The sequence below is a fragment of the Amphiprion ocellaris genome, chromosome 6 (genome assembly GCF_022539595.1).
Source record: "Amphiprion ocellaris isolate individual 3 ecotype Okinawa chromosome 6, ASM2253959v1, whole genome shotgun sequence".
Classification (NCBI taxonomy): domain Eukaryota; kingdom Metazoa; phylum Chordata; class Actinopteri; family Pomacentridae; genus Amphiprion; species Amphiprion ocellaris.
This window is the reverse complement of record NC_072771.1, coordinates 26,316,235-26,338,343: the sequence shown is the minus strand read 5'-3', so window position 1 is coordinate 26,338,343 and position 22,109 is coordinate 26,316,235. Positions and strand designations below refer to the sequence as shown.

The following is a 22,109-nucleotide window of genomic DNA, read 5'->3' as shown; positions in this document are numbered from 1 at the left end:
GTCTTATTTATTGTTAGTTTTAAGGAGATGTGACTTCCCTTGACAGGGATTTCTTAAGTAAAACCTGTAGCATGATATCTGCAAGTATATTATAGTAAAAGCCAGTCAATTTTGAGATTACATGTAGGTTTACACACCTTTTCTATCACCTGAGGAACCATTTCTGTTTTAAATACATGTTTTTACTCTGTATTATTTGGTGGTGGCTCTGTACTAATAATATTTGTTGGCAGTAGGTGGTGCTAATCAGTCTTGGGTGATTACTGAAAGCCCATGCTGCTTTTGAAATGGATGCTAGCCAAAAAAGAGGATTGCATTATTAGTTGTAGCACCAGTTTTGACTGTAAACAATAAAAATACCTTCTAAGGGCATGTACATCCAGCAGATGTACACTCTGCTGATGAGCGTCTGCTGATAGCTGCTCCTCTTTTTATGTGCTCAGAAACAATCTGTAGTTATTATGGCTAACACAACAGGAAAGAGCATTGATGCAGTGACTTTGAGATCACAAACAGCTGGGAAACACTTGGTAAGGGAAGTCGTTTCTCGAAACAGACTGTCATGGTACCCTAACTTTAGTCAGCTAGATTACAACCAAGTCAGTACACATGAGGAGAATACTGAAGGTGTGGACGACATATTGCAAACTGTATAACCGTCTAATGTAAAAAAAAAAAAATCTCTGCTGACCCAAACAGCAATGGCAAAAATGCACCCCTGTAAGATTATAAAATGCCTCATTTATTGCCTAATGATAAAGTAAGAAATACAGATTGACAAAATCAAATTACTTGTCACATTTAGACTGACAAATACCCAAGCAAAACAAAACTCAAAAAATTCAACTGTCTGAACTCCTTTGGTTCCCCAGTATAGGTAGTGTTCAATAAAATTAAGAAAAATAATTAATTATAGCCAAAGTGTTGACTCCTCAGCACCTTGTGACAATGTCATTTTTTACATTTGAGTTTTCTTATTGCAACTCATAAATTTTCCTGCAGTCTTTTGTTGCTGCATCTCGTCAACCTGAATCAAACCACTGTTCTATTTGTATTAAAATAACATCTCTCTTCAGACTAGCATCCAGATGTGATCTGACTACTGTATTCCTCCGGTGCTCCTAATTGGAAATTATAGCAACAAGCACATTTTTTTGGAGAGATGATCGCCTTGATATCTATAAACTAAAAGGTAAAATATGTCATTTTAAGGTATTAAAGTTGACAAGATTATTGGTTAGGGATGTAATGTGTGATTAAACTACAGCTGGAGTGTTCAGTATCTATAACAAATTCCCAATCTCAATTAAACAACATATTAAGTCAGCAATTGGTAGCAGGTTTTATGCCGACAGGCTGCAAAGCATCTTTATTTTCCCTCTGCAGTGTTTTCAATTTCTATTTGTTTATTCAAACACTATTTTATGAAAAAGGGAATTACTCAGAAATTTTGCATAGTAATTTTGAATTGAAAATATATTGGCTATCAGCACAAAACATTAACTATTAGCAGATTTTGTTGAAAATATCAGCTTGTGTATCTTTTAAATTGCTATCAGTTGAAATCTGCATAAAAACAAAGTATGTTAACACAATCTGGTGTCATTGATACTCATTTGGTCTAACATTCGACAGGTTGAAGCTACAGTACAAACTAATCAATAATACCAGTATAAACACATTCCTCCTTACTCTGTTTTGGTGACTTCACAACTTGTTTGACAAACAAAAGTCGAGCATTACCTACAAAATGATATTACTGAAAAAAACAATTGGATACTCTTGGATTTCAATTCTCTGTCATGGCTTAGTACGACCAGGTTAAATAGCTGATTTTACTGCTCTACGATTGCTTCCAATTTTCCATATCCACGCCTTGTTTTTTGGGCCTGTCTTAGTTACTCCGCCAAGAAACGCGGCAAAGTTATGCGACGATCAGCATACGTTTGTCTGTCTGTTTATCTGTGTGCAACATTACTCAAAAATGGACAAACGGATTTGGATGAGATCTTCAGGGAAGGCCAGACAAATCGACTACCGCGGACTTATCCGTGGGAAATCATACAACGACCGAGCAGCCTTGGCGGAGTACTGCGCTCTCTGAGTGCTTTTCTTGTTGATACTGCAATTGAGTGCTTGAAGTTCTTGTGCTGTTAATTAAATTACCAAAAAACACCAACAGACATCATGTGAATCTGGGGTTTTTGAGGTTTTGGTGGTTTGGTCAGTTTAAAATGTCAAACAAATGAGCATCTGCTCCAAAATCACCTTCAACTTGTCCTCTGAACCTGTATTCAGTACACCAATAAAAGCAATACAACATATGTATAAAGCATCCAGTATGTTCTGTCAACCTAAAGCAGACAGTGAATTCCAGTTTATCTTGTTTAGTCCAACAAAGCAAAACTGAAGGCAAGGCTGGATGACCAACCAAGCAAAGCAGGAAACCGCATAGGGGCCCCAGACCACCACTTACAATATCAGCTAAGATGGGCCCTGCAGTATTAGCTAATGGTGTTGCTGTTCGCTCATGTCACTAAATTAGTTGGCATTTTATCAAATTACCACAACAGAGATCAACAGGAAATTCCTGCTCAAAGTCAAATCCGGCCATGACTCCAAGCACAATTATTTTGGTGTTTGTATGCTCCTCAGTCAAAAGGTATTTTGGCCGACAGACAAGAGTAGCTATGATGGGTAAGATGCATCGTCCAAACATCATCTCCTACTTTTCTCATGCCTCCTCTGTCATTCCTCAATGTATGGCAGTCTAGTAAAGCAAAAATGTCTATAGAAATATGGAAAATAGTAAAAAACAAAACAAAAAAAAATGAACTGATAAGATGCCCACGTCCAGTGCTGCTGCTCCCTGAGTCACTGGCTGTTCACAGGTCAGACTCTTCGGGGCCGTCAGAAACGTGCCACAACTTTAATGTCCAGGCCACCCGAAACTGCACCAGAACCCTGAGCCTGGTGTGATCCCTGGTCCAGTTGGATATGGTGGAGGCCATTGTTGAAGCTGGCACACAGCAGATTAGTGGAATCACTTGGAGCCAGAGAAACCAGTGGACCAGCACCATCCAGAGCCAGCGTCCCTAAACAGACTGATGAGAGGATGGAAGAGGGAAGGTTATAGGCAAAAAATCAAATACCTGTTGGTGTGTTTGTCTTTTCATCCATGAGTGGGAGTGTTACCTGCTGTATTCTGATCCCAGATTTTGACTGAGCTGTCATGGGAGGATGTTGCTACTCGAACTGTGTCACCAGGAGTCATAGGCAGGAACATGCAGCAGGCTGTGGTTTGGAGATGGCCTCTGTACTCCACAACTTTACAGCCAGGCTGACGCAGGTCCCAGAGCTAACAACACACAGATATGTTGTCACTGGTAAGAACTTATTTTGTCAAATATTTCAAAACTATCTGCATAAACAGCAGACGCACTTAAGATGTTGCCAAAAAGTGTGAAATTAGCCTCAGTGCCCTGGTTGTTATGGTCAACTCAGTCTACAGTCTACTACTGCATGAATATATCACAACTGCTACTATCAATAAAGACATAAATGCTGATCAGTAATAAAATAAAAGATGCAAAACAAGCATCTTAAATCTAACAATGAAACAGACATGACCTAAAAGAAAATAACAATCAAATGCAAGAAGATGAAAATCAGTTTTAAAGGTTTGGACACCAGATGCAAAGCAACATTGTGAAGTAGCAGGTGAAGGCTGCTTGTCAATTAAATTCATGTTCTGCATAAAATACTTCATCATATATTCTAAATAGCACTTTGAAATTGTTTTTGCATTCGATAGGCTGATTTGTACTAGTGAACCATTGGTGAACATATTGCTGATTTCAGTTAGTGTTTGCTAAGAATTGACTTCATGAAACAGAGCAAACAGACCTACTGACAGCCTCTTCCTGTCCACCAACTGTACACCTTCACAGCCAACAACCACACAAACACCTTCAGCCTCACCGTGGCTTCACAGCCCTGTCCTCCAAAGCCATTACTGCTGGACACCAAGTAGTGACCATTTGGAGAGACGTCACAGTGGGTCTGGATGTATTGCTTAGCTGGAAAAGTATTGGTCACCTGCCATGTCCGGCTGTCCCACACCCTGTACGCATAAAGAAGAGTATTACTGTAGAGAGCCATACATGTAACACAAAAGTATGTTTGTTAACCCTTTGTTGCTTGGAGTCTTCTACTATTTAACAATCTGCATGTACAACTAAATTATGCTCGTGCAGCCAAGGAGCTAAAGGCATTAATATTTTAACAAGGACCACCCATATTCTTCCTGCAAGCTGACAAAAAAGTCAACACACCTCATGTATCTGATGTCTTTTTATATAACGGGACTAATTATCCAAATATGACCTGAGAAATAAATGCAATATGTGCTCATGATCGCCACATTGCCAAAAAAAAAAACTGTCCTCAGTCTATAAATGTCTTAATTGCATGAAATGCGCTCTGTGTCATTACAAAGGGTTGAACATGGGCAATGGGTCAGAGATGAAAGGTTCAGCGAGGGGTTAGCTAAGTGTTAAGATGTGTAATCACTTCTTCTCACAGCTTATTAGATGGTAAACGTAGCTGCTGCACTCAGACTACAGCAATGCTAACCTGCTGGTTTATTCCTTTAAAGGAAATACATCACAGTATGTACACTACAGTACCCATGATTCACATTTTCAGATTTTGTTCAACCTCATCTTCACACCATCTGTAACAAACAGTGGGCACTGCCATTTTATGTGAGAGTTCAGCCACAATCTCTGAACCTCATACTACCTGTGGTATTCTAATTGGCTAGGTGCAGCTACATTTTGGCTAATTTTATTGGGATAACATCAGTAAATCATTCAGCAGTAAATAAGTTTGTAAACTTTCAACAACTGGATAGGTTCACATTGAAGTTTGTGTGACCAAGTGATTTGCTGTCTTTGTGTAGTTAGAACACTGTAAGTCTTTATTCTTCTTTGAAATACCAAAGTTAAACTAAGACGGAAAGCACAGTGGCTTCAAAGACATTGATTATTTTTTTAATTTTAAAATAAGATAAAACTTTATTGATCCCTCACCGGGGAAATTTACAATAATTAGCAATAATTTGGAGATGGGGTCAGGTCAGGAACAGGGAGAGTTCTACAGAGCAAAAACTGGGTGAAACTATTTAATTTCCCAGTTTAAATGTTACAGCCAAGTGGGACTTGAACTAACCTTTGACTGATTAACAGCCAGACCCATAACTGTCACAATCTCCAACAAAAGTACGGGAAGAATAGGGAACAGAAACAGAAAGTACTCTGCACTGATCGACTGAAAACAAAAGTTTTGAAATGACTTTAATTTTCCCTTTAATACAATAATTCTGACTCTGCAATGTTACCAAATGAGGAACACTCCATGCTGGCATATAAATGCAGTGTATAACTGGTATCACAACCCTGCAACACTGGAAATCGTTACACATTTTCCTACAAAACTGAAACAAGTCAGCATATTTCACTGCAAGCAAAATGCAATTTCAATATGTGCATTTCAACATGTGCACCAACTGTAATAACTGCAGTAGAAAATGTGTCTGTACCTTATGGTCTTATCCTCAGAGGTCTGGACTACAGAGGAGCTGGCTGGCACCCAACACACATGAGTCACCTGGAGAGAAAGACAGGAAAGTGGAAAAGTTAACACCTTGTATGACGTAAACACAGGATCTAACAGTGTGATTGAATATCTTTGAATAGGAGCACACCTAAGGCGCTCTGGCGCACAGAATTCTTAGAATAAGGATGTGAGCACACAAAAGCACACACTATTATTCTCACCAGGTTTCTAGAGATGTTTTGTCTCTGTTCACATTTTGCCGATTCTATATCCCACAGGCACATCCAGTTGTCTCGAGAACCGGTGCACAGCTTTCTCCCATCTACAAAAAAAATTGTAAAAAAAAAAAAACTGTTTCATATTCAAGGCAGATCATTACTCTGAAATGGCTGTTAGCATGCATAATTGCCATATCACATTAACAACAACTGAGAAAAGTGGTCTTGATTTCAATAAAACTGTTCTGTGGAAATCAGTAACTCCAGCTAGCATCAACTTTCTTAGTGATTAAAAGATTTCAGTTAACAAACACATAGTTCAGTCAAGTTGAAAAGAGATATTTATCACTACTCGCATACAGGACAGGTTGAGGATTGATACATTGCTTCATCTGCTGTAGCAGCAACATGAACATGTGATCAAGTTCAGAGATGTTCATGAAGATCAGTTCATCCTTCAATACCATCCAACTTATAGAGAAGTCTCAGATTTAATCTACACCCTGGAGGCTTGATTGTGAACACTTTTGTTTTTACATCACTTTTGTTTATTTAGTGCTGCAATGACTGGCAGCCAATATAATATTTAGCTTAGTTGACAGATGATTCTTTCTTCTGCAGGAGGAGGAGATGATCATCATGCTGCTCTGCGTGTTGTCTATTATGTGTGAACTGTGTTCAGAAAGAAAAGTGTTTCCAAACCAGAGTAATTGAGATACTTTGCAACGTTAAATAAATTGTTTCTTTAATAGACTATGTTGTGGGATAAATAAGATGTTATCGTGATGATACACTTAGTACTACTTAAGTCTTACAATGCTTTCTGACAGACTATAATTCACAGACTCATAACGTTATATTAAGCAAAATAAAAAGCCTTGAGACAAAAGTTACAAATATTTACTCATATACTCAAAAGGAGACTCATTATGTGTGAGTGTCTGTGTGTGTGTACCAGGGCTGATAGCAAGTCCATTGACCACCAACTCATGGCCACAAAATTCCTGAATATGTTCATCGCCCTGGTTCAGGTCCCACATCAGAACAGTCTTGTCCCGTGAGGCACTAAAGATCCACGTACTACCTGGATAACAAATCGCCTGATGGATAGATTGAAGTAGAATTTAGAAGAGATAAGACCAGAGGATGCGTATATGTGAAACGTGAACACCTTTATCAGTTTGCGCACACACAATATTGACATTACCTTGGTAACCTCTCGGTTGTGACCCTGGAAGGACTGACACATCCGGCCTTGTTTCCAGTCGTACACCACCACCGCCTACAGGAGCAGACACACACAGACACACATGCGACCCACTAATCACCAAATTGAAAAATATTTGGTGCTACAATAATTTCAAACTTTTACACAGTTACATTTTTTGATCTAAAACTTTCTAAAGGTCAGACATGTTTTTTTGTCTACTTAATAATCAATACTATGAATGAATTTTGAATGTATGAATTAATGTACTATTAACACAGGTCAGTTTACCTGGTCAGTCCCACCAGAAACACACAGATCTGGGCTGAGGTTGGTCACAGTGTTGATGGATCCATGATGGGCAGGTTCGTACTGCACCACCTGACTGTCAAAGGCGTTATCTGCCTTCTCCCCCTGAGATGCCCTGTACAGAAAACACTCCAAATACAAATATTCTTATAATATTTCTCCCTTCTTATCTTCAGTGTGACTGCTGAAGAAAGTAACTGATATAAACTTTAAATATAGTTTATTTGTATTATCCCAGAATTATGTTCCCAGCGGTAATCTTACCCTGCTTAAGATGAATTATTGAGAAGTAAACTAACTCTTGCCAGGCACACTTTAGTATACAAATAGTGCTTACCTTTATAACGTAATTCAAAGATTTATTATTTAATGCTTCATTGTTTGCTTCAGCAGACATTCCAAGATATGCATGCTACTGTCTTTGATAGTGTTGTGTTTTTATTTGTCTCTATTGGGATTATATACTGAAATTATAAGTATTATGTAGCCCAAATCATTCCACAAGGGGCTGACAGTAGTAGAAGTCTCACCTGTAGAGCTCAGACCTCTTGCGAAACTTGCTCTGTAGTTTACCCATGTCTGCCTTGGAACCTGCAATCACACTGATACACAGACACACAAAAACACATGCTACGAAGCTGTGAGATAAATCATGGTTGCACAGACACAATTATTATCTACCTTGCATTTGCTAATGATGAAGAGTAATGATTTGTTGCAGTCTTACAATAGTTCGGCTTAGTTCAAAAGTTCAGTCAGTGGAATTCTGTCTCATAATGGTATTAATTGCATTAAGCACAAACTTGGAGCAAGAAATCAGCAGTACGTTGATTTGTTAAGTATATACTGCTGCACTACATACTCCAGTTAGATAATAAATGCTTCAATTGAGCTATCAGTGTTTGGACTGGAGAGAATAAGTATTGTTTGCAGTATGATACAATCATTCCGCAGCGCGCTTTAAGGATCATATTAAAGTTCACTACATATCTATTATATGTGTGCATTTGGTCATACATATTTACTTGTCTTGCATAAGTCAGACCAGTACGATATGAGATTAAACAACATGCACAAACACCACTTTCTCACACACGCACAGCTAAGCTCCTCCCTCAGTATCCTGGTGTACTCCTCAAACAAGCGACAGGAAGGAGAGGACTCAAATCCTATTAGAGCCGCATCATTACTGTCACAAGGAATTAGTCACTCGAAAACACCTGCTATGAACTGGCTGGCAACCATTATGCAACAACGGCCGAAGGGCCTGCTAATGGCGAAAAAAAAAGTTTACTGACTCGTGGTAGACACACTCCTGTAGAGACCTGGAGGGAGATTTCTTACCTGTCACCGGCAGCTGTGATCGCTGGCTGATGCTCAGGCTGGGAGGCTAGCTCGCTAGCATGCTAACTAATCTGTATCTGTCATGCTAAGACAGAGCAGTGCGCTAAAACGTGAGTGTACAAACATTAAAACTTGGTAGAGTCGTTGCCGAAACGACAACGAAGCGTTTCCCGCAGGCTGCCATGACCGTGCGTGGTCCTAACTACATGGGAAAAATGCTCGTAAGTGTCTTTTGACTACAACTCAGGCATCCCTCCCTCCGTAGCGACCGTAAGCGACGCTTTCTGGTATCCAGGAGAGAGCGGGATCACGTGACACGGGGCTTTCTCTTACAAAGTAAAAGTCTCTTACACAATAAAAGTCAGATTTACTATTTAGCAGTGTTCCACGTGTTTGTAAACATTTTCTCTGGCCATGTGTCCACTCTGATTAACCTAGAGGCTAAATTTGAGTAAAATGACCCGGCTTTTCGAGGTAAGAACCCTCTCCTACCTGCCATTATTCCCCCTCTTGACCATTAAATATAGCTCCTATTTTATTTACAGTAGCCTTGCTAATCTCTAAATAGCATTGAAATAATTTCACTGCTAGGGGAATATCAGAATAAGTGGTTCTGAGACATGTCAATGCAGTATTTTGACAGTAAAAAAAAATGCCCATTTTTATAGGGAATACTTATTCGACTGTTTTTAAATGTAACATGAGAGTCATGCGAAGGTTTTTATCCATTAATTTGAACAAAAAAAGTAAGTGTACATGTCAAAGTAGGGCATTTCAGGGAAGACAGTCTCTAAAGGACATCAATGTTTTTCAATACTCCAGCCCAGCTAATGTTAAATTTGATAAATTATGCACACTATCATCCAATAGAACAACATAATAGATATCCAGCAGTTAAAAGTACATTATTATCAGTCTAAAAGCTAACTAGCTCACTTTAAGTTAAGCTAATAGTGTGAAGCTATGTTAGCTTGCTTTAGCACTGACTAGCTAGCTTGAATTCTTTGCTAATGTCAGCTAAGCTTCCCTGGTGAGTTGACTTTTCTTTGTAGGAATGTGTTGTCATTTATGTTGTAGTTGAAGTAAGAACAACATCACAGTTGTAAAATAAAGTTAATCTTATGCATAAATACATAGTTAGTATTGATCAAAATAACTTGAGACATAGGTTCTCACAGGGCCTCTAAATTACATAACATAGCAGGAGTCACCATCCCTGTCAGGAGCAGCTGATGCTGTGCTTTCGTAACACATATTACCATATTCCTTTACAAAAATCACAAGCAATAAAAGTACCACAAACCAGCTGCTACACAGTCACTTTGCCCAGTTGGTAATCCAGCCTTGTTTGCACTACTTTAGACACTGTGCACTGACTGCTGTCTGTAGTTTAATGAAAAGGCCCAGCCTAATCTGACAGTTGTATGTAGCTTGTGACAATTTTTCATACTTCTGTAATTTAGGTCCAAAATAAATACTGTATACAGTATGTGCATGCATCACAAATTTAAATGAAGACAACACATTTGACTGCAACTCATGAAATATTATATAATTTCCAATTTGTATGCTTTTAATTGATGAAAAATTAACAGTACGATACAGTAATATGTTATGGTTTTCAGCCTACAGCATGGAGCGTGGTCTGTTTAAAGGGAATCTCCTCTTTAAATACAATTATGCTGAATAACTCTTAACAGGTTAAAATGTTACAGACCTGTGACTGAATGTCCTTTTAGAGAGCTGGTTGGTTGACCTTCATTACAGACAGGCTCAATGACTCCCCTAGCTACAAATCTGGGACAGATCAGACAGGTCCCAGGACAGCTAGCATTAATTCTATTAGAAACATCTTACAGTTTTCTTTTCGTGTCAAGTTTTCAGGTTCTTCAGTGCAGCTCTGACTTTTGCCTGCTTGATAGATGCAGTTGGGAAAACAAGGCTAGCTTTGATTTCATGAGCTCGATTTAAACAGACACATCACATGCAATTAGGCACTGAGTCACTGGGATGTCCCCATTTAAATGGTCTAAATGGGCCACTTAGATAGGTTACAATCAACACTATTCAATACCTATGTGAGATGGCCTCAATTCTAACTTTCTGTTTGCAGCAGAGGGCTTAAGTGCATAGCCATTGTTAAACTTTTAAACAAGCGCAGCATGTTATTTCAAGTGTCTTCACTTTGCTATAATCCCTAACTCAGACTTGATGGAGCAAGACCCACTTGCCTCGCCCCCACATTTATGTCACACATTGCTAAAAGCATTGCAATTACGCTGTACAGCAGACCTTTACTGATGCAGTAAAAAAAAACAAAAACGAACTCATGGGCTTTGTGGGCAAATACCGATCTGTTCGTTTTACTATGATTTATGTCTCCATTTGAAGACTCGAGATAGTGAGAGTAGCGTGTGGCTATTTTTCAAATTAAGAAGCAAAACAGAACTGTGCAGAGAAGTGATTTGTAGTTGAGCCAGCATAATAGGTAGACCACAGCTAGTGACCCACCAAGAAAAATAGCTGGAAAAGTTTTCAGGCAGGCCTTAAACAAAAGCCCTGAAACCAAAACTGCTCTATAAAGCAAGTCTGCACTCATTCTACAGCCATGGCTCTGGATCTTAATTACTGTGTTGTCTGAGGCCCAAGCGTGCTCTTACCCTCACAGGTAGAGTCTGAAAATGACCTGCTTTAACGACCAAACCCAGATTACAGAAAACTGTGTTAACTTAGAACCCGATGAAACATTGTTAAGCTCAAAAACAAAAGTTCCCACACTGACAAAGCATCTGAAAACGGCGCCAACTACAGCGCAAAGGGGCACAAATACTATTAATGAATGAGTTTTTTTTGTCAAGACGAACTAAATTCAATAGTAGTCCATTTCTAAGATATAATTAAAGCATTGCAGGCTCGAAAATAAATGTAACCTCACTGACAAACATCTGAAAACAGCACAAACTACAACCCTGAAAAATATCCTTTAAAGTTGAAAATCTGAACATCACAGAAAAAAAATCTATGTAAATAATTGTTTTAGCTACATAAAAATGTGCATTTTAATTAACAGCATAACAGTCAGCAGCTTCAGAAGTGGAGTTGAATTAACACCCCTCTGTCTCAATAAAATCCAGAACAATTGCACCACAATCTGCACTCTTCTCAGTCTAAGAATTAGAACATACTACCTTCATACTGGAGCTTCAATCAGGCGTAAGTATAAGTTGAGTCAACGCCTCTTTGAATAGCTTAAAAAGCAACAACAAAATATGAAATTCATAGAATAAATGAATGCAAAAGATAATAATTAATAATAATAATTAATATCACAACAGTCAGCAGCTCCAGGAGTGACACGCACCTCTTTGTGTCAATAAAAATAGAACACAGTGACCTTCACAGTTTTACTGCAGTGCTATTTGATTGCATACTGGTGTGACAGCCAGACAGTGCAAACTGAACACTGACATCCACATGAATTAGTTTCAAATTAAACTTCTTCACATTCACTGATTCGGCACAGTGTTGCACGCCTCAGACTTTGTGCAACAAAGTGAGCTCAGAAACTGCATCAAAAGTGCACGGAGACACTTGGCTCCAGCGTGATCCATTCATTTTCTAATCCACAGGTTGGGGTGTATAAATACTCGTGTGGCGTTTGTTTGACGCGACACTCCCCCCTGGTCGATGGGAGACCGACGTCACCCTGCCAGCGGAGGAGTGGATGGCCTCTGTAATAAAAATACATGAAGAGAATTGAGGAAAAGGAGAAGATTGGCCGAGTGAGGAGGAGGGGGGGGAAAGAGGCAACAGCACGGCGCCGTTGATTCCTTTTTCTTCTCACCATCCAGCTGACCGAGCCCTGCGGACCCGAGCGCCTTTTAAACGCCGAGCTGGGAGCTGTGTTTCCCCCCGCAGGCATCGACAGCTCCGCGCCGAGGAATGCTGTGTTATGCGTGGCTTTCTTGGGGGTTTTTTGAGCAGACAACACAGAGATAACTGTACTGTATCCCAGCCTAGCGGATTGGAGTGAAAGTCCGCCATATTCTGCCTTACCACGCCCGGGAGTCGAGCCGCTGGAAAACAAACGGACAGCCTTATTCATGGCTCTTTCTGCTCGTCCACATCCACTAACTTGAACACGGAGGAGGTGGATTTGGTTGATCGAGGGGGGAAATATCAACATTGGAGACTTTGAGGAGAGCTTGTTTGGCCGGGGCTCGGATGACAATGCTTTAACGAGATCTCGCAGAGGATGTGTCTTAAAAGGATCTGTTGATCATATTGAGACGGAGGGGGGAAAAGCAGATTACACCAATTAAGACTACACCGATATTCAACCCGAAACCGCTTTGGACGCTGGTTTATTTATTTTTCTCCGATCCGTCCGGAGGCCCCCCTTTAAAAAGCGAACCGAAACAAGGGGGAGGGGGGGTCAGTAATTACTGTAAATATCTTAAATTTTCCTATTTTTGTCTCAATCTGCGCGCTGCTGGGGCTCATTATAAAGGGCGTCCACGCGTTATTTCACCACAACTAGGCCTGTATGAGGACGTTATTTGGCATTCACAGGCCTCTGGGTTTTTTTTCCCTTCACCCCTGACGAATCTGAAATCTGGATGAATCAGTAAAGAGGAAAAAGGCGAAAAGAAAAAGTGAGTAACTGTGTTTAAAGGGAAAAAAACTGCATAAAAAGGAGAGAGAATGACCCTAGAATCCATAATGGCGTGTTGCCTCAGCGAGGAGGCGAAAGAAGCCAGGCGGATCAACGACGAGATCGAAAGGCAGCTCCGCCGGGATAAGAGGGACGCACGCCGGGAGCTGAAACTGTTGCTTCTCGGTAAGCTGGGCAGGGGGAATAAGAAAGGCACAGGAGAGTGTGGGAGACTCAGAAATCCCTCTCTCTCACTTAAAAAAAAACCAACAAAAATCTCTCATTGGTCAGGAAGTGGTTGTGGGGGTCTGTTCATTTAATGGGGCTTCCCACCTATGTGAAGTTGGGGAGTCCAGTGCACAGATTGGCAGGAGATGCTGCCCAGCAAGGCCTGCATGGCTCCCACAGTATGTGCACATCAAGCCACTTGATTTGAATAACTGTGCCGGAGTAAAACCGCTTTCCCCTCTATGTTACTTTTTCTAACCCCTGCATGCTTTGCACGGCGGCAACCTGTGCAGCCAGGCCTCACAGGGCCCATCCAGGTGGTGGTGAGCTTGTGAGTGTCTCAAATGTTGCCTGGGCCAAAGTCTGCGCTTTATTGGGCACAATCGAGACAGTTTCACTACCTCACCCTGGCAATGATTATATATCGCAGGTGGCAGTCTATAGGGAAACCTCGCTGTCCTGTGATACAATCTGTCTGTGATGGTATGCTTCTGCATGTGTGCATTATTCATTCTTTATAAATAAACTTACTGAACGCAGCAGCAGTAGTTGAAATGGACTCGCCAATGCCCTACGACTTGATCATAGTATTATAGTTTACTGATATTTTAAAAACTCGCCAAAGAAAAAAAAATAGGAGTTGGAAGGAGGGGGTGGTTTGTTGAGAAGTATTAGTCATACTGGAGAAATGTGAGGGAAAAAAAACTACTTACCATCCCCGTTTTTAATTAGATTTTCAACAAAAAGCCCATTAGATGTGATGGCTGTGGTCCTGGTGAGTGGTGCCAGAGACCTCTCTTCCTGATCCTCACTCACTTCCTTAGAGAATACACGGAGGAGATGGTGAACAGAAAACTGGACATTTAGGTCCTTAGATCCTCGACTTGCCTCTTGAGAGAAGTTTAAAAAAGGGGCTGAATGAGGGAGATTTTCCACTTTTGCTCTCCTTTAAGCACATGGGGATGAAATGAGTTCCACCTAACTGGATTTGAAGGAGCTGACTGCCACCACCCTTGTTAAATATGAACAAATAATTGTGTTGTTGTTGCCCCTTAATCTCTCTTAATACCCAACAACTCGCTCATTATGCAAACCAATGACCTAAACAAAGACTACAATGTGATCACGTGTAAGGTTGAGGACATAACTGTATTCCTCGCAGGACAATATACTTTATTTATCAAATTATTAGTCACTGTCCTCATGTGATATGAAACAGCACGATAGCGCAAACCAGTGAATTCACGATTATGATTCATATCAACACTTATTTTTGTGTAGTAGCTGCTAATCAGTCAGTCACATCCCTACAGGCTATTATATTTCAGAGTGGTTTCGTAGCGTGCCTCTAATGACAGGATGCTTACAATTAATGTCTTTAAAAATCGAAGCCTAGAAAACACACAGTAAAATCCATTAAGTGGAGTAAAAAGTTTCCTGCATTGGTGAACCATGTGTGCGTTTTTTCTAACACAAAAAACACATTTTCCTAAATGAGAAAGTCACAGGGCGTAGATTTTACTTCATCCAGCATTCATGTGCGTAGATTTTAGGCACCAATATAAACAGTTTTTTCTGCAGAGTGGTGTTGTCATGGGTTGTAAGAGAGAGTTAGGGGGTGGCATGGAGAGGCAAACTGGAGTATAAATAGGAAAAGTAATGTGGTCAGGGCCAAACTAGGACAACAGACTTCATTAACCCTTGGGGGAAAGTAGAGACATTCATGTATACAATAGGCAGGCGAATGTCTGAGCTTCTGAAACAGTTATGGCTAAACTCGACATTTTGTTTTAGACCTCATTAAACTCAGAATTCACATTGAAAATCGTGTGTTTGTATGTATCGCTGTACATGGACCCCGCAGCTTCTGCTACACACGGTTCAGTTAACCAGAGGAAACAGTGTGTGCTCCGTATGGATCCAGTAACCCATATTCTGTCAGTGTATTGTGGGTTTTTCAAACTCACTAATTGCTTTGTGTCCTTGTGGGAATTGAGCACAAAACCCTCCACTCAAGTTTAGAATTTTCTCAATTCCTCAAGATGTCCATCATTTGATTTTTCACGAACCGTCTTGGCTTAAACTTCACTTATGATCTTTCTGAGCTGCTAATTGCCTCGGTCTGTGTACGTTGAAACACGTAAACCCACACGAGAGCACTGTGAGCATTTAATCCACTAAGAAGTCATAAATGTCCTGAAATTTGCACCGAATATTTTCATTGAATCAGTGGTGAAGAGTTGTTGAGGAGGGCTTGATAGTGTTTTACTGAGAAGCTGTCCATCATACAAATAGTTTAATGTTTGCTAAAAAGTCAGAGAAGCTTCACTGCAATTGGTGATTGAGGAAAAGTCCAGCTCACAAGTCGATGTTGAACAAAGCAGAAGAACGATGAGGGCATCTCAGCAACAAAACCAAGTAAAATCAGTCCCCAGCAAATATTCAGTCATTGTCCTGATCCACTAGAACATCTTGTACTTCATTTTATTTATTTATATTTTATTGTGGCACTCCTGTGATTCCATACTCTTTAAGTATGACATCAGGTCTGAAGGAAAGTAAAGTGACAGAGGAAAAGAAGGTAGAAAATTCATCTACATAAACAAGCTGCTGTTCTAAACCTGTCCAGACTCAGGAAGTGGAAGATGAATTAACAGATTTATATGACATACTAACCAGAGACAGAAAAGAAAAAGAAATTAGTGTTTTCAAAGAAATCAGAAATTGTAGCAACAAAATGTGTATACTTTGCTTTCTGTGGATGACAAACTAACCTTCAGTCAGCCTTACTGAGTTAAATCAACTTTACGGCAGTAACAACAAAAGTTATTTGAAAACTGAGGACGAATCGTGCAACATTCTAATTCTCCTGAATACTTACTGAGCATTTTGCAGCAGCGTGTTAGGTAGCTGTGTTGATGTTATTATATCTATACTTATTGTATTAAAGGATGCTTTGACATCCAGCACTTGAAGATCAGCTGAAGAGCAGTAACTCAGTCTACCAAACTTTCATCGTTCTTTTGCTACATATTTTTGCGTTTAATTGTTGTGTGGTTCATAAATACAATATTATTCTACATTTTGCTCAAAGGAATGTGTTGTACATACACAACACACTGAACTGAAAGTACTTTAAGAACACATGCGGACTGTAGGTTCTCATGATGGTGGTATATGATTTATTATTGTGATTTTAGTTGACATCATATCATAACCCAGACAAAATGCCAGGGGAAACAATGTTTATTTAACAACAGCAATAAGCCTCGTAGAGTGTGTTTATCAGTGGCATAACTGTGGCTGCATGGTCATAGTGCAGTGAGAGGTGTTGTAAGGTACAGCAACCAAACCAAACAAAAGCAAAATGTGGTTGCAGCCACAGGCAGGGCAGAGAGAGATCACAATGAGGGTTGGGCCTTTTCAAACCCAGAGAGCAACGGGTCAGGAGATCTGGACAGACGGACCCGCCCACTCCAGGCTCCCACACTTCAATAACCTGAAAAAAAAACACACTGCAAATTTTTAAATGCCCCCAATATACCCCAACCAACCTCCCGGACAGGACCATTACAGTCGACTCTTACATTAACTATAAAGTTTGTTCAAAGTTAACTTCAGGTGTTGTTTTATACCCACTGAGGCTCAAACTGTTTAGATACCCTTGAACAAGACTGACTTCTTCTATTGTCACAGATTGTTTTCTTTACTAGAGTGAAAACGATTAATAAGTAATCCATTAGTAGAAAATGTACAGGAAACTATTTTGAAAATGAATTAATCTTTTCAGGCGATTCCAGAAAGAAAAAAAAAACATTTGTTGGTACCTGTTTGTCAAATCTGAAGAATTTGATGCTTTTCATTGACATGTATTAATTATTAACACATGCATACATTAATTATTAATAATTAAAAGGTATAATGTCAATTTTGTCACAATTATCTGGCATTTTATCATCAAAATTAGTATTCAATCAGATAAAGTTGAAAGTAGCATTTATATGTTCCATTCACACACTTCTTGGATTAGCATTGAGGTCTGAAGCATCTGTTGACAGTCAAATGGGTTAAACATAATAAGAATAATTATCCAGCTTGTCTACATCTGCTAAATTAATTTAAAAGTGCTCAATTACAAAAGTGGCACAGCCCAGCTCCAATCCTTAAGAGACCGTTGGCTCTAGATTTTGATGCCTGTCCCCCTTTTACACACATACACATGCATATTCACACACAGAGACTAAATCACAGAGAAGTGGGATGACGGGGGGTTTGCAATACATCAGCAGAGGCCAGAACATTTAAAAACAACCCGGATTATGGAATTACTTCACAAAAACAGTGTATGCTAAATTGTGTTCATTGTGCACAGTTGACCAGCTTTTAAAGTCATTGCAGAGTTACAGCGTTTTTAGTCAGCACCTTTGCAATTTAGACTCCAAAGTTCTAAACATTTTTAAAAGTGGTGATCTGCCCAATCACTGTCAGCTGCTTTTATCAGGCAAATGAAAGCTGTGGGAACTTTGTCAAGGTTACGACTGAACAAAGTCCACCTCAGCTTTTAACAAGCCTTTAACAAACACATGGTTGTAATTGTGAGAGGAAGCACTAAAGATGTCATATGATTCTTGTATGAATGCGGCCTAGTTAGCAGCGCTGCAATAGAAAATGCAGAATTTGAGATGGAAAATGATTTTCATTGGTTTCGAGATGATTCAGTTTGATTTGTCAGAGATTATATCACATTGTAATGTGGTTATTGCTGAACTTACTATCAGTATTTACTCGAATATAAACCAGGTCAAAACACTTTTTTTTTTTTTTAAACGTATGATTGGGCATTATTGACAGCTTTCCTCAGCAAAAATATTCACACTGAATGCTGCTGGAGAACATGACATTATAGTCTAGTAAGATACTCTGGGACATCACTGAATCCTTGTCTGCCTGCCATTAACACTGAATAGATTTGACACTTACAAGACTGAGTTTCTTTGTGAATGTGAAAAAGAAAACAGGCTCCTCAGATTATTTCTACAAACTGTTTGAACTGCCGAATGAAGATGGAGTTATTTTTTTAAGGATTGTTCAATTTATTCAACTTCTAAACCTTCTTTATTGTGTCGATATTTATGCAGTTATCAATTTTCGATTTATCAAAAGTATTTACTGTAAAATTTCTATTACAGAGTCAACATGACAATGAGGACGAGAAATTTCTTATTTGGTCACATAAATAAAATTTATTGCTAAATCTCTTGCAAAATTCATGGTTGTAAGGTTGTCGGTATGTAATCTAACAATCCCATAGCGATTCTACAGTAAGTAAACAAGACTCCTATTGCTCTCTGTTTCAGGTCAGAACCAAACAGTGTCTGGATTTTGTTAAAACGTTCTCAGGAGCATAGCTGAAAACCAAGGTTCAGTCCTGCATGTTGAAGAGGGATTAATGTGAAGATGGGAAACATGTATTCAACATGCAGGCTTTGGTTATATGTTATATGTCCAGAGTATCACATAGATAGATGAAAGTACCAAACGTAGACACAGAGCACATCTTTTTTTTGTCTTCTCTTTCCCCTACTCTGATAACATTCAGAAGTCCTGGGCCTTGGCACACTCACCTCGGATATAATGCTGATCCATACACACCAACCTCAAACGCGGGTTAAACCTGGGTCACTGCATTGATTTCAAAGGTGACTCAGCAGCCACTAATGGCCAGTGCACACTCATACCTGGCATATTTGCTGTCTCTGTCTTTTTCACTGTCTATTATACTCATTGCTATAATAGAAAAGATCCATTAAGACGCACATTTGGTCAAACAATTCAGAATTGTTTTGGAGAAATGCTGAACAATACTGTATCTCGTTTCCTTCGGCCTGAGGGAACTTGCATAAAATGCTGTAGTCTTGAAGTAGAGTACCTTGGCTTTATCTGTGTTTGAACAGATGAGGAGATCAGAACACAAGAGCAACCCGGATCCTTTGTGCCTATACAAATCCAAAACCTACTGGCACAGTTAATTTAAATGTTTGAGATTACTCACTGTTTCAGCTTGCCTGTTTAAAAAATAGAATGTTTCTATTTTCAGGGAGCTGCTGTGAGGTTTTTACTCTTGTAATACTATTGGCAGCCGTGGCTCAGGTGGTAGAGCGGGTTGTCCACTTTCACGATAGAAGGCAAGCATTTGTGTGTGCATTAGAAACACATTGTAAAGCATTCTGTACAGCCTAGATAAGGTTCAAAGGTCCTGTATTAGTGTGAACATTTATTTGTACTCAGGGTGATCCAGTGGCCAAGCAGTTGGGGTGCATATGTCCTGAGCGGTTAGTTCCCAGCCAAGTTATCCTATATCTCACCACTGCTACTGCTTTAAAAAATACTGCTCAACACTACTTGCAATCCCTTGTCATTGTAATAGTTAACCATAAAATTCTCAAACCACCACTGACACAACAAGGTGAAGATTCCAAAGTGCACCAAGGATGACTTAACAGTGTTTGTGTAGCATTAGCATGTAGCACTAACATTTAAAACCTGAGTTTTTCTGTTGTTTTTCGGGACGATATAATTTTAGTGATTAAGAAATTCTGATATCGATATATCGGCTGAACCTGTTTATATGTAGAAGCTAAAGTTTGATGGAAAAGGCAAACTGACGGAGCCAATTATTGATTCACCAGCAATGTGTTTTATAAACTAGTTACTAGCTACTTGCCATGAAGACAAAGCTTAACTCTTCACCACCGTCTGCTCGGTTGTGACGAGTAGTTACTCTGCCACATGTCCTGCCTACAGTGCTGAGTGTGTTGTACACAATGGAGTCAGAGCTGCTCTGCTGGAGAAAATCTGTACTGACACTATTAACTAACTATAAACTCCTCCAACTTTTTTCTGCATGTTCTTTAAATAAGAGGTTTTACATCAGCAAATAAAAGACAACAAATACACTGATATTAAAGCAATTTAACATCTTACTGACAATCACAAGTTTGAGCATGTATGAGCTTTTCCTTGGGCTGTGAAAACACAGCACATGGCAGTAGATTATTTTTTTGTAGAAGTATTTTATCAAAGAAATTAGCAACATACATTGTTTAAATTAGAATAGTTTTACTTTGTCATTTCAAAAAATAGCTCAACCAGCCTTCAACAGACAAATGAAGGTATTTGAACATGATATATATTTTGTTGCTTCTGTGCACATAGTAGCATTTCCTCTGTGTCTTGTATATTAATAGTTTGTAAGTAGGATTTTTAAGGTCAAGTGCTTCTTCCGAGAGCACTTTGGGGGTCATTGTGCAAACTCCAGTTTCATCATTATTACCTACCTTGCTCATTTCATTCAAGATTCCAAATTGGCAACACAACAATAGAAAAGCAGTTTTGTGAGAGTATTTCAGTGCTAGTTCGAGCTGTAGCTTAACTTTGCCCAGTCTGTGTTGAGAACTCGGCTGTACAGAAAGTGCTTTGGCTATGAAGGAGTTTACATTATACAGTACCAAAGAAGTGCAACACATCTAGACTTCTATAAGAGAGACTGTCGGCTGGACTGCACTGGACTAGAGCACACGTCTCTTGATCGCTGACATGCACACACACAAATGCACTCCTATAGAAGATATATAAGAGTTAGCGGTGAGGTAAAGTTAGACAGTTGAGCTGGTCTGCCAAGATTCTCAATGAACCAGAAAGAAACTACACCCCCAGTTCTTCACACCCAAATAGTTCCTGTCATCGCTGAGAGGAGAGAGATGTTGTTCTTGGTCTGTCACCAGACCAAGCAAACAGGCTTAGAGGAAAGTAGCCAGCACATAATATTATATGTGTGAGTGACTAAGAGCATGAGTGAGCAAGTGAGTACATACTGTATGTCTGTGTGCATGTACTGTACATCTGTGTATATAAAAGTGTGTGCACATGTTTCTTCCAAGAGAGGATGTTATATTACATAATGGCATTATTAATCTTTTCTCCCTCATCTTCACACCCATTTACATTTTGAATATTTTTAGACTAATTTGCCTTCCCAAAGCAGACTAATCTTCATTCTCAGGGTTTACTTTCCCATACTTGTTGTAATTGAAGTTTTTCTGTGTTAACACTGGATCAAATGTTTGTCACAGTAATGAAACCATAGAGAATTAGTACCTAATTCCCTGAGCTCTACCTTTTGGATTATTTAGGATTATTGTTTTTGCTTTATGGGCCCCAATGCCACTCTTAAAAACCCTTCTAGACACAGCAGGCAGCTGCTGTCTGAAAAATCTGTGGTGAACCCACTGTACTGCTCAGTAGCTTACGGACAAAGTTAGAGACTTAATGCGGAATATTTGTAATCTAGCTGCTAACAGGTCATTCCTTTTCTTCCCAGTGTTCTTAGAGACAGAAAGAGAGCGAAATGAGCAGCGAATATTGAACTTATTTATCACATGGCCAAAAGCCTGGCCTTAAATGAATGCTAGTGTTACTCCATGTCTGCTGTTTCAGTAACTTCATAATAGGATGCCGTGTTTTGTCTTGT

General features: G+C 39.4%; 2 protein-coding genes across 5 annotated transcripts in view; one reads left to right on the top strand and one right to left on the bottom strand.

Moving 5' to 3' along the window:
• Nucleotides 1-721: 721 nt before the first annotated feature.
• Nucleotides 722-14,313, bottom strand: wdr31 (WD repeat domain 31). Of its 4 annotated transcripts, none has more exons than XM_055011117.1 (10): nt 14,293-14,313; nt 7,884-7,955; nt 7,336-7,468; nt 7,045-7,119; nt 6,793-6,937; nt 5,841-5,941; nt 5,603-5,670; nt 3,982-4,123; nt 3,196-3,358; nt 722-3,104 (listed from the first exon to the last, which is right to left on the bottom strand). In XM_055011117.1, exons 2-10 carry the CDS (start codon nt 7,928-7,930, stop codon nt 2,911-2,913), a joined length of 1,068 nt encoding a protein of 355 aa, XP_054867092.1. In that variant the 5' UTR covers nt 7,931-7,955; nt 14,293-14,313; the 3' UTR covers nt 722-2,910. The 4 variants fall into 4 exon arrangements, with proteins under 4 accessions (XP_054867092.1, XP_035809013.2, XP_023136636.2 ...); XM_035953120.2 differs by lacking the exon at nt 14,293-14,313 and adding an exon at nt 8,698-9,077 and having other exon boundaries at nt 7,884-7,983; XM_023280868.3 differs by lacking the exon at nt 14,293-14,313 and adding an exon at nt 8,698-9,066.
• LOC111575629 (guanine nucleotide-binding protein G(q) subunit alpha) overlaps nt 12,398-22,109 on the top strand; it is a 22,598-nt gene continuing 12,886 nt past the window's right edge. Inside the window, exon 1 of the mRNA XM_023280869.3 lies at nt 12,398-13,537. Coding sequence (XP_023136637.1) covers nt 13,402-13,537 — 136 coding nt within the window. The 5' untranslated portion in view covers nt 12,398-13,401. The remainder of the gene's footprint in view (nt 13,538-22,109) is intronic.

Excerpts from the sequence above, each read along its gene's own strand:
- wdr31 (XM_055011117.1), bottom strand. The coding sequence starts at position 7,930 with ATGGGTAAACTACAGAGCAAGTTTCGCAAGAGGTCTGAGCTCTACAG. Across the intron at positions 7,120-7,335 it reads TTTCTGGTGGGACTGACCAG|GCGGTGGTGGTGTACGACTG; the intron begins GTAAACTGACCT and ends CTGCTCCTGTAG. Across the intron at positions 3,105-3,195 it reads CTGGGATCAGAATACAGCAG|TCTGTTTAGGGACGCTGGCT; the intron begins GTAACACTCCCA and ends TCCTCTCATCAG.